General features: G+C 48.8%; 1 protein-coding gene across 1 annotated transcript in view; it reads right to left on the bottom strand.

Annotated features, from left to right (window-relative positions):
- Window positions 1-12,625, bottom strand: part of LOC143841643 (ovostatin-like) — a 61,042-nt gene that overhangs the window by 17,830 nt on the left and 30,587 nt on the right. Inside the window, exons 18-21 of the mRNA XM_077346259.1 lie at window positions 8,060-8,183; window positions 5,619-5,718; window positions 3,500-3,728; window positions 135-261 (exon numbers count right to left, since the gene is read on the bottom strand). Coding sequence (XP_077202374.1) covers window positions 135-261; window positions 3,500-3,728; window positions 5,619-5,718; window positions 8,060-8,183 — 580 coding nt within the window. The remainder of the gene's footprint in view (window positions 1-134; window positions 262-3,499; window positions 3,729-5,618; window positions 5,719-8,059; window positions 8,184-12,625) is intronic.

Below are 12,625 nucleotides of genomic sequence, written 5' to 3'. Positions count from 1 at the left end.
AAACAAAACTATGTTCCTTGAACTAACTTGGATAAAGACACTATTTTTGAGGGGAGAGATAATTTTGGAATAAACGTTGGACCAAAAGTGTTCCAAATTGCAAAGAGTATGATGAGAAGGACAGAGATGATTACCCAGCGTCTGAGGGTGAACCCTCCATGTATGGGTCTTCCTTTCGTTTGCACAGATCCTTGTGAAGGTGTTTTCGGAGGACAGGTCTTCTGCTTTGTAATCCTGGGACTGCTCTAACGTAGCCTTCACCTGAGAGAGGAAGAATCAAGGAGATGCATAAACAAACCAACAAAACGAGCAATTCTACAGAAATCAGACCAACACGGCCAGCAAAGCAAAGTCGTGGTAGTGAAGTCAAGTCTTATTCAATCATTTGACTCATGTAAACGGTAATTATAAAAGGACGAAGAGCCGTGATGTTATTCAATAAACCAGTGATATTAAGTGATCTTGGATACCATGACTGATTATGTCCCTGTAATACTAACCCAACTGAGACAATCTACCTTGCCCATTTTATCGCAGTATCAGGGACAATCTGGTTCTCCCTCTGCTGTTACATTATAATAAATATTCATCTCTAAACTCATATTACTGTTAATTGTTATTTATAATGTGGTTTATGTTACATACAGTTCATGTTACATACAGTTAATGTTACATACTGTTGGTACTATATATCATTCCATGTAATTTGTATTATATAATGTTCAATGTTAACCGCCCAGAGCTGCAAAGAAATGGGCGGTATAGAAACCTAAATGAATAAATGAATGAATGGATGGATGAATGAATGAATGAATATGATAGTGACACCTTAGTAAGATTTCTGTTAAGGGATAAAGTGCCAACTACCTCTCATGTGGTAGCAAAATTTTGTTTGACCTCCACTACAATAAGACTGGCAAGAGTGTCTGAAGGATAGCAGAGTATCAGTGAATATTATTGGATATTGATTCCTGAAATGAACAATCTGATCTCCGCTTTCTACAGTTATTATTTTATTTCCCACCCCATATAGTTCTTTAATGGTAAATAATATATTATTATTTTTCACATGTTTTGAATATTCACGTGTGATAATCTTGATTCATTTGTGATGTTTTAATCTTGCCAGTTTTTTAATGGTTTTCAGGGGTAATCAAACTGCGGCCCTCCAGATGTCCATGGACTACAATTCCCATGAGCCCCTGCCAGCATTCACTAACCAAACAGCTCTGTGTGTGTTTCGCTCCCTCTGGGGGCCGCTTTGATATCACACAGCTTTATTCCTTTTGCAATCATATGGTTAAAAAGTCTCTTGACAACCTCCAGGTGGGGCCTAGTAAAATCTTGGAATTACAAGAGAGCCAGTTTGGTGTAGTGGTTTGGAGTGCAGACTTCTAATCTGGCATGCCGGGTTCGATTCTGCGCTCCCCCACATGCAACCAGCTGGGTGACCTTGGGCTAGTCACAGCACTGATAAAACTGTTCTGACCGAGCAGGTATATCAGGGCTCTCTCGGCCTCACCCACCCCACAGGGTGTCTGTTGTGGGGAGAGGAAAAGGAAGGCGACTGTAAGCCACTTTGAGCCTCCTTCGGGTAGGGAAAAGCGGCATAGAAGAACCAACTTTTCTTCTTCGTCTTCTACAATTTAGATTGAAAGAAATCACTTTCCCTGGAGAGAAAATGACAGTCTTGGAGAGTGCAGTTGACAACGGTAAAGAACGGGGTTTCATCTCTGGCTCCCCCAGGGAGTAGGAACTAGGGAGAGAAGGGGAGTCAGCTAAGGACTGGGAAATACCTGGAGATTTTGGGGTGAAGCCTGGAAATGGCAGGGTTTGGGGAGGCAAGGGAATTCCGCAGCATCCACCCTCCAAAGCAGCCATTCTCACCAGAGAAACTGATCTTGCTTGGGGATCAATTGTAATAGTGGGAGATCTCCAGGTGCAGGCGTATATCCGGAGTGGGGCAAGCATGGAGTGTGTCCTGGGCACCACTTTGTGGGGAGGGGCACTGCTGGGCCCTTCACAGCCTCCAAGAAAGACTTTGCTTTGCCCCCTCAGCGACCTTTGTGGGCACCTGCCACTTCCCCCATAGCACCTTTGAAGGTGAGACCCAGCTGGGCGATGGGATCCTTGTAGGTATTGAAGAAAGTGTTGTGCAAACTACTCTACAATCCAAATAAATGGATGCCTTGAGAGAAATATTATAAGCCACCAAGGAAGACAACACTTTTGAAAACGAGGTGTGACCGGTACCCGTTTTGGCTTCTATGACATAACGTTTGTTTGATTCAGTTTGATATTCCTCTTCTGCTTCTGCTGACCAGGTCATCTTAGTCACTACCTCAGCAAGCAGAAGCCAAGGCCAGCCTCTGGGCCTTTCTAAAGGGCTGCTTGGAAGTGTCAAGCCTGTTCTTGACCAGGATGCTGGCAGGTGCTCACACAGGTAGCGGAAGCACGTTGGTCGCCCTTTGGTGTGTCCAGTCCTCTTGTGGTCAGCGGCTCCACCCTTGCAAGGGCCAGAAAGAGAGAGGGCACAGCCACTCAGACATGGGCAGCCTAGACACAAGCTGAGCATCTGCGCAGTCATGGGGGAAGGAGCCCCTTTGCTTCCCTTGGCTCTGTATGTTTGATTGGCTTTCCCACCCCCAACTGGGGGCCACAGTATGGCTAATGGGGAGGGAAGGCACTTTGCAACTCCTCTGAAGTCCCCCCCCCCCCGCTCCCTGGGCCACCACAGTGCTTTGGGTTGGCTCCTTGGCAAAGAGCAGCTGGACCAGGCGATGGAGGGGGCGAACTGGGAGCGAGCTGTGAGCAAAATTGCTGGGGAGGGAGGCTCAATCTTTTTCTTTGCGGCCTATCTGGACATTCAGCCAGGAGGCCGTAACCATTTCCCACTGGAATGGCTCTGGGGGGATCCCTGCTGGTTGGAAAAGGATAAGGTGAAGGTATCCCCTGTGCAAGCACCGAGTCATGTCTGACCCTTGGGGTGACGCCCTCTAGCGTTTTCATGGCAGACTCAATACGGGGTGGTTTGCCAGTGCCTTCCCCAGTCATTACCGTTTACCCCCCAGCAGCAAGCTGGGTACTCATTTCACCGACCTCGGAAGGATGGAAGGCTGAGTCAACCTTGAGCCGGCTGCTGGGATTGAACTCCCAACCTCATGGACAGACAGCTTCAGACAGCATTTCTGCTGCCTTATCACTCTGTGCCACAGGAGGCTCTTAGTGGAAAAGGATAATGAGATGTTAATTATGACTTGGGGGGGGTGGATGTGTCACCAAGCCTTGCCCCCTGCCCCGTGTCACCAGGCCCCACCCACCCTCCTTCCCTGGGCACCAGATAGGCTTGAACAGGGGTAGTCAAACTGTGGCCCTCCAGATGTCCATGGACTACAATTCCCATGAGCCCCTGACAGCGAATGCCCCTGGGCTAGATACACCACTGTGCAGGTATCACCTGGAGGTTGGCAGGCCCAAGAGAGGGGAAGAACAACTTTACCTCCGTGCACTCATTCATGTAATTGAAGGCGTTGGCTTTCAGAATGAAGTCTTCCCCTCGGACAACGGAGTAGGGGAGGGTCATTTCCAGAAAGAATGGCTGGGAAACCGTCAGGTGAGCAGGCTTGGAGATGCCAAAGCCTGCAAGGTCCTCCACACAGAACATGCTGGCTTCCCATTCCGTGATGGTGTCTGGCACGGTGTACGGGAGGCTGGCCTTCCCACTAGAACTGAGGCACAGAAGAAGGAACATTTAGCAGCCACACTTCTGGGAGAGAAGGGTCTCTCTGTCTGCTAAAGAAAGGCCAGCAGATGGATCAAGGAATCAGAAGGCAGATACTTAGAACTGAATCCCCAAACATTTACAAACAGGACAGGCCAATAAATATTTAGAAAGGAACCATTTATTCTATGTTTCCCTCCCCAACAATTCTGGCTTACAGCAGCCCTTGTCAACCTTTGGATGGGAGAGGGGCCCCTGAAATACTTTTCAGGCTTCAAGGAGTCCCAAGAGTGGGCCTGAAGTGATGTCACCTGGCCACGCCTCCCTGCCACACCCAAGGAGGACTGAGGGAGTGGAGAGAAAGGAGGTGGGTTGAGCCAGGTGTAGGTGTCCAAGCTCCACCCCTTTTTCCAGGTGCAGTAACCAGGTCAAGGGGAGCAGCCAGTTCCCCGCTTTCATGGCAATACCAGGAACAACTTGTGGCTGAGTCCATTAAGGCAGGATAGAGAGGAAAGGCTGAGGATTCCCTGGGGAGCTCTGACAGAGCCCTAGGAGTCCAGGGTGCCCTGGTTGGGAATCCCTGATTTATAGGGTTGTCAAACCCCTGATGGGCCTTGGAAATCCCCTGGAATTACCACTGACCTCCAGACTACAGAGATGAATTCCCCCAGAGAAGATGGCAGCTACGGAGGGTGGATTCCTGGAGATTTGGGGTGGTGGGGCCTGTGGAGAGGAGGGCTTGGGGTGGAGAGGGACCTCAGAGAGGTCCCTCTCCACCCCAAGCCCTCCTCTCCACAGGCCCCACCACCCCAAATCTCCAGATATTTCCCAACCTGGCATTGGAAACCCTACCTACAGAGGTTGGCATGCCAGGGGGACTGATCTCTGCTGTCACCTTTAATTCCAGAAAATCTCCAGACACCAAGCAGAGGTTGGCCAATCTAGGTAAGAGCACCAGTGATGGTCCAATCATCTTGGGACTCGGTGGAAGTGCCCCTGCTTTGCATGCAGGAGGTCCCAGGTTCAACCCCATGGCATATAGGTCCAGGCAGGAGGTGATGTAAAAGACTCTGAAAGCCTGGAGAGCTACAGCCAGTTGAGTGGACCATGCCTGACTCAATGGCCTGACTCAACAAGCGGGAGCTTCCTATGTGTTCACGGGTGTTGCAGTGGCCCCTTGTGACCCCTTCGTGGGCATCCTCAATCACAAGCACACAACCAGTAAAGGAATGCAAAAACCAGACAACAGAAAAGGGTGGAGGTGACAAACAAAATCATCTTCCATTTCCACTTGAATTCTGAGAATTGAAACAGGTTCTTTTTCATCTTCCCCATTCCTTTGGCCAAGTGGTTGGCCCAGCCCCATTCCTTTGGCCCAGCCCCAATTTATAGGCAATTTCAGCTCTGCTCACGTACATGAATGGAGAGACAAGGTACCTTCAATAGACAATTCTGGTAATCTCCACCAAGCTACAGTTCCCAAGATTCTTTATGGGAAGCCAAGACGAACCAATATAAAGCTGGAATGGAGCTCTATGCCTGGACATTTGAAGTTATACACCCAGAGTGTTATTTAGAAATTCTTTCCCACTACTTTCCAGCTTCCTTTAGAATACTCTGGATAGAAGTGCTTGCAGAAGCCACGGCCCCTGACATCCTAAACTAGGTGTTCAGTTTGTCATGCATACCACACTTTGTTTAAGCCCACGAAACACACACACCACTTCCAGCCTCCAGAAAGAAGCTCCAGTGTCTAAAAAGGAATTGAGCAAACTGGAAACATGAAGTGAGTGCTGCAGAAACGGCTTTCCGGAGAAAGAGACCAAGCTGAGAAATGGGTCTGAGAGCAATTACTGGGCGATTCCAACGGGCTGAAAGCAAAAATGAAAAGGCTCACTTGAGAGAGACAACGTGCCAAATCCAGGTTTCAGGAAAGAACTTCCGCACGGTCTCAATAAGACTCCCGGCAGCGCCACTATAGCCCTCGGCCATGTCTACTAGAGGGAAAGCAAAAGACAGAAACAAAAACACAGTGAAAAGTGCAATTCCAGTTTCAGCAAGAGCAACAAGCAAAATGTGGACCCGCGGGGGGTGGGCGTGGGGGGGTGACCTCTCCCTCTTAGGTGTTAGCATTGTAGAGACCCAAAAGACTGGTGTTTAATTCCAGTTGTCAAGTTTACCCATTTGTTTCATTCCCCATCGATTTCTCCTGCCTGTCACGCTACTGTTCAGAAGCTGTGATAAACATTTCCCAAATTCTAGAGACATTGGGCTACGGGTGCCAAAAAAAAGAAAAAGAAGAAGACAGTACATCTCATACATTTCCCTGAAAGCCTCTATCTGGAGAACCGGGTTGGCTTCCCCATTCCTCCTCCACATGCAGCCAGCTGGGTGACCTTGGGCCATTCCCAGTTCTCTCAAAACTCTCTCCGCCCACCTACCTCACAGGTTGCCTATTGTAAGGAGAGGAAAGGTAAGCAGGTGTAAGCTGCTAGGATACACCTGAGGCCTGCCGGATGACCTTGGGCCAGTCCCAGTTCTCTCAGAGTTCTCTTAGCTCCACCTGCCTCACAGGGTATCTGTTGTGAGAAGAGGAAGGGAAGCCCCCTTTGAGCCTCCTTCAGGTAGTAAAAACCGGAGTCCAAAAAACCAGCTCTTCTCTTCTCCTTTTGTTTTAACAAGAGTTTTCCCAGTCTAAATCACTCTCAGTCCCGCTTCCATCTGTGCACTGCCAGCGTTAATACAAACAGATGCAATTTGGGGACCACTTGTTTTGCTTTTCGCCATTTGTTTCTTCTGCAGACATGAATGGAGAAAAAACCCTGGGTCACCTATGTTTTTTGAATGAATGCATATCCCTAGCATCCGGCAGGGATCCCATGAAGCTTGTGCAGGAGGCCTCTCTCTTTGGCCAAAGTTCTCTTTCCATGTGTGAACCATAATGGTTTAAACCAGCTCACCCACTGGCTCCTGTGAATCCCGTATCACTGCCTTTGGTTTATACTCAATGGGGACCAAAAGAGACGGACGCCTTTCTCCCCTCCCCGTTGGAGCTGAGATAGGTTTGAAGGTGAAGGCCAGCCCCCATCTTCTCAGAAGTGAAGCAGGGTGGGCCCTGGTTAGGACCATTGCATGGATCACAGTGGCCAAGTGTTCTGGAGGCAGGTAGGGTGCTAGTAACTGCACATGTCATAGATGGAGAAACGCCATTTTGGCAAAAAGCATGGATCAGCTTCTCTCAAATTATTTCCTACTGAGAAACCCGGAAACATTCTTCAGGATTTGAGAAACCCCAGAAGTGGCGCCATCATGAAGAAGATGGTGGGAAAGCAGAGGTGTGGACATGCCCACCTGAGGCCCCTCCCCTTCCATGCCCATTAGGAGAAGGGGGGAGGTCGACATGACCATATAGTGTCCTATCACCTGATAAATGACTAACAAATTTAAAAAATATATAAAAAATTAACTCCCACCAATTCAGGAAACCCTTCCAGGGCCACCAAGAAAGCCCAGGGCTTCACAAAACTCTGGTTGAGAGAGCCTGGCATAGTCTTCCAATTAAGAGTCACAGTAGTGATCATATTAAACGGCATGTTGATTTTCATAGAATCATAGAATCATAGAAACATAGAATCATAGAATCATAGAATTGGAAGGGGCCATACAGGCCATCTAGTCCAACCCCCTGCTCAACGCAGGATTAGCCCTAAGCATCCTAAAGCATCCAAGAAAAGTGTGTATCCAACCTTTGCTTGAAGACTGCCAGTGAGGGGGAGCTCACCACCTCCTTAGGCAGCCTATTCCACTGCTGAACTACTCTGACTGTGAAATTTTTTTTCCTGATATCTAGCCTATATCGTTGTACTTGTAGTTTAAACCCATTACTGTGTGTCCTCTCCTCTGCAGCCAACAGAAACAGCATCCTGCCCTCCTCCAAGTGACAACCTTTCAAATACTTAAAGAGGGCTATCATGTCCCCTCTCAACCTCCTTTTCTCCAGTCTGGACATTCCGAAGTCTCTCAACCTATCTTCATAGGGCTTGGTCCCTTGGCCCCATTGATGTCCTCCGATTTTCTACTAGCCTCAAACTCCCCCCGCCCCCATTTGCCACCTGGGGGTCGACAGGACGACCTGATGCACCCTCTGGGCGGGGTTTCCTCTAAGCAGGGCACATGAGCCCATCAACCCCCAAGGGCCTCCTCCGCAGCAACCAGCCCACGGTCTGTATTAAGATCACAGCAGTTAAGATTCTGCTCGGGGGGGGGGGGGAATTAGGGGAAAAACCAGCCATGGACAGCCCATTGCTTCCTTTTCAAAACACATCCAATGTGACTCACGTGTCTTCCTAGCAATTGGACCATCATTGATGTCCTCCGATGAGACTTCCTTGCATTCCAAATCACTTCGGCAAATGACGGGCTTCTGCAGTGGGTTTTTGGTGAAAACCTTGAGGCCCAGGCTCTGAAAAGGGAAAGACGAAGCTAGTGGATTTCTGGGGCAGTAAGGAATCATAGAATCATAGAATCATAGAGTTGGAAGAGGCCATAAAGGCCATCTAATCCAACCCCCTGCTCAACGCAGGATTAGCCCTAAGCATCCTAAAGCATCCAAGAAAAGTGTGTATCCAACCTTTGCTTGAAGACTTCCAGTGAGGGGGAGCTCACCACCTCCTTAGGCAGCCTATTCCACTGCTGAACTACTCTGACTGTGATGCAGCATACCTAGACACTGGAAGGGAAGGGCTCTGCGCTGCTCTAGGAATGTCCATGCACCATATCCTCAATGAAAGGGATGCCTCTCTGACTCCCGTGCCCTTCGTGTTCTCTTTTTTTTGCTGTAGAGGAAGGCAATGGCCAACTACCCCTGTTGTGCATGCCACACTTTGCTCCTTGCAGGGGTCACCATGAATCTTGGGTGAGAGACCACCAAAGAAGGCTCGGCAGAGGGGAATGGCCAACCACTGCTTCTCACTTGCCTTGAAAGCTCCCTGTTGAGGTCACTATAAGGCTTGGATGGGGGACCACCAAGGAAGGTTCTGCAGAGGGGCAAAACTACCTGGCTTTGTACATTCAAATACTGGTTAAAAATCCACTTCTATTCTTTTCCATTATCTCTGCTTCTAACACTTTAGGAGATCCCTATTTTATTAAGGGCTTTAACAAAGTAATTTTTCATAAACTTCGTTGCTTAGGACTAGATTTATCTACTCTAGTTAATTATGATGAGAGCACAGTCCTGAAGCTGATCACTAGAAGACTAGAAGACCAGGATATTCAGATAATATGCACATTAACCCACAGGATCTGTTCACCAGGCCACTGGGACATCCCCTGGTCTTATAAATCACTGCCCCTATATCTGCAAGTGTTAGATGACTATTCCCTTAAAAGGGCCTTTCTCCTTGTGCGCCTAAACATCCTCCCTCCAAGCCTATCAAGAGGACGCTTCCTTCCAATCCCTCGAAATGAGAGAGGCTGTCTGCACGGGTGCAAGGTACCAGATTCCCTTTAGCCACCTATTATTCAACTGCCCCAAGTTTCAGATGGTCCATCATTATCTGGGGGGGAGGGGGGGTTATGGGGAAACTGAAGTGTCTGTGCAGCGATGAGAAACATCCAGTGAAGATGCTGCTGAGTGTAAAGGGGCCTTCTCAGATAGTGGACCTCGCAAAAATCCTGTCAACTATCTCGAGAACTAATCTCTCTCTGCTGCAGATCGGCTGTACGGCATAAGGCCTTATTACTGTTGTCCATATGTCTGTCCGGAATTTGTTTCTGCTTTAAATTTTGTTTTACGTATATCAAATCTTATGCCAATAAAAGTATCTGAATCTGAAAATCTCTGCTTCTCACTTGCCTTGAAAGCTCCCTATTGAGATCACTATAAGGCTTGGGTGAGAGACCACCAAGGAAGGCTCTGCAGAGGAAGGCAATGGCCACCCTCCTCTGCTTCTCCCTTGCCTAGTTGGGGTCTCCATAAACCTTGGATGAGAGGCCACCAAGGAAGGCTCTGCAGGGGAAGGCAATGGCCAACCACCTCTCCTTCTTGCTTGTCTTGAGAGCCCCGTCCTGGGGTCACTATAAGGTTTGGATGAGAGGCCACCAAACAAGGCTCTGCAGAGGAAGGCAATGGCCACCCTCCTCTGCTTCTCCCTTGTCTAGTTGGGGTCCCCATAAGGCTTGGATGAGAGACCACCAAGGAAGGTTCTGCAGAGGAAGGCCATGGCCAACCACCTCTGCTTCTCCCTTGTCTGGTTGGGATCCCCATAAGGCTTGGATGGGAGACCACCAAGGAAAGTTCTGCAGAGGGTCAAAACCATCCCTGCTTCTCACTTGCATTGAAAGCCCATTGATGGATTTGCAGTTCAACTACTCATATATTAAAGTTGCTATTATGATTCTACTGAATTAAATGCTGCATTGATCTGTGGTTGCAGATCATCGTTTTAAAGCTCGGTTATCTGTTTTACGTTTGCAGCTTAATCCTGGGAAGCAGATTTGTGTCAGTCTCAGTCCTGCACATTCCTTTGACCCTGTCTCTTGTTCTCCCTGTGACTGGCAAGGAGGAGCTCAGCTGACCCTTGGATGCTACAGGCACTAATCCCTTTGCTCCCCAAACAAACAGTGACCTTTTCACTTGTGTCTGCTGGCATTACTATGCAAGTACCCAAAGGTTAACCCAGCACATACTTTGCAAGCAGATATGCAGCCTTTCAAGCCCTGGAGGTACCTGAATCAAATCGGTGCTGCTGGAGCAGCTGCAAGTACCAACAACCGTTCTGCCAGCCAAACTGAAGCTGGAGCCCACTTCTCCTGTGCCAGCCTCAGGTGGGAGAGCAAAAAGCCAGCTTCCTCCACTCAGCTCTCAACTGCTCTTGAGAAAAGAGGGATGCCAGTCCCCAGGTGAGACTTGGGATCCCCCGGAATGACAGTTCATCTCCAGAATACAGGGTTTTATTGTGGGCTTTTATGATGTTACCCACCATGAGCCAGACCGCTGGGAGTGGCGGACTATAAGTTAAACTAACAAATAAATAAATTCCCCAGGAGAAAATGGCTGCTTGGGAGGGGAGATTCCAGAGCATTATAGTCCCCTGAGGTCCCGCCTTGCCCCAAATCCCACCCCCTGCCAGCTCCACCCCTAAAGTCTCCTGAGATTTCCCTACCTTGAGCTGGCAGCCCTGGTCTATAGACAGGTGACTTTCTGTGATCAGTTGGGGGGGGGGACTGTTCCTCCATCATCCTATCATAATCACTCTTCCAAAATTAATTTATTAAAGTTCTCTTACGTAGGGCTGTCAAATCCAGGGTCCATTCTGCAAGAGTTAAAAGTAGCAGAAGTCTTATAAATTGTAAACGCTACAAATTTGATGTTCCGCATGACATCGCACACAATCTGCAACACTCCTGCAACACTAGCGCTAAAGTCGCTTCGTTGTAGTGATTTCTGGGGAATCGGGAAAAGTGGATTCACCCTCCGAAAATCGCTACACTCCTGCCAACAACCTGCAACACTTGCGAAAAAGACCTGTGCATTCTCAATGTTGCGGTTCCAACAAAGTCCCTCCCCCTGGCTCTCTCCTCTGAACTTCCAGCGAAGCGGTCGCCATTTTTTTCCCTCAGAGCAAGCAGGGAAAGCAACGAACCAGCGAGGCTTCATTCACCCAGCAAGGCTTCTCCGGCTACAGTCCCTCCACAGAAGTGCTTTAAAGCTCCCCTAAGTCCCAAAGCAGAACACCGCCCCCTGTTTGCCAGTTCCCTTTAATTTCAGGCAAAAATTGCGCCCGTGCGAAGGGGGGGGTTTCACTCGGGGGAGCGTGGTAACGATGACTCGTCAGCTCGCACGCCAGCTAGATGGTCTCTACTACATTGCGAGGAATCATGACATATCCGTTGAAACATGTTTTTTCTTTTTTTTAAACTGTGCTTAAAGGGAAAGGGGCTTTTCGGGATCATGATAACAACCGCCCACTGGCTGTTCATTTGATTGACAGCCAGGGGCGGGAACAAGCACAGAAAAAATTGCTTCATTTCTAGCGATTCCTGTGAGACCGGAAACCTGTGGGGAACGAATGAAACGCTACTGGATTCCACTACAAATGCAGGTATACGTAACGCCGAGATTCCACTATTTAAAATACTGTTATTGCTTTGTGAAAGCAATTGGCAACATTGGTCCTTGTGCGGAATGGGCCCAGGTCTGGACATTTCAGGAGATTTGAGGGTGGGGTCTGAGGAGGGCACGGTTGCCATAGAATCCCCTTCCAAAGCTGCATTTTCCTCCCGATCAACTGATCTCTGTAGTCTGGAAATCAGTTGGAAATTGAGAAGACCCTCCCCTGGGGGTTGGCAACCTTACTCCTACATCTTATGGGAAAATGCAAAGCACACTGGAAGCATTAAATTCCTTCGCTGCATTTGCTTCTCCTCCAGTACATTAGAAACGTAACTTATTTTGATGGTTTTAAAATGTGATCATTATTGTGTCTGTTTTAACGGGTTAGCTGCCTTGGTGGACCTTTTCTGTTCCATGTAATATATTTCCGGTAAGGCCTTGGAGGAGGAGCTGGTCCCATGGCTTAAGTGCCTCGGCACTTAACACCCACTCAGGGCGGCTGTCCCGCCCCTGAGGGCTTCCTCCTCCAATCGGTTTGCCTGTCTGTCCACGGGCCAGCCAATTGCCTTCCGTCCCCCACCCCTGACCACCCCCTCCTCCTTCCACTTGCCTCAGAGGCACGGAGCTGCCCCGGCCGGTGAGTTCCCTAACAGCTGCCTGCAGCCTTTCCAGGTCCCAGGGGGAGGCCATCCACAGAGTTCTTCCACCCCCACCGCCTGATCTAGTGCCAGTTGTATTCCTGAATGCAACTGGCTTGGCCCCTAGTTTCTTAATATCATCTAAACTCC

Source organism: Paroedura picta, chromosome 7, assembly GCF_049243985.1.
Source record: "Paroedura picta isolate Pp20150507F chromosome 7, Ppicta_v3.0, whole genome shotgun sequence".
Lineage (NCBI taxonomy): Eukaryota > Metazoa > Chordata > Lepidosauria > Squamata > Gekkonidae > Paroedura > Paroedura picta.
This window is presented reverse-complemented; position numbering and strand designations above follow the sequence as displayed.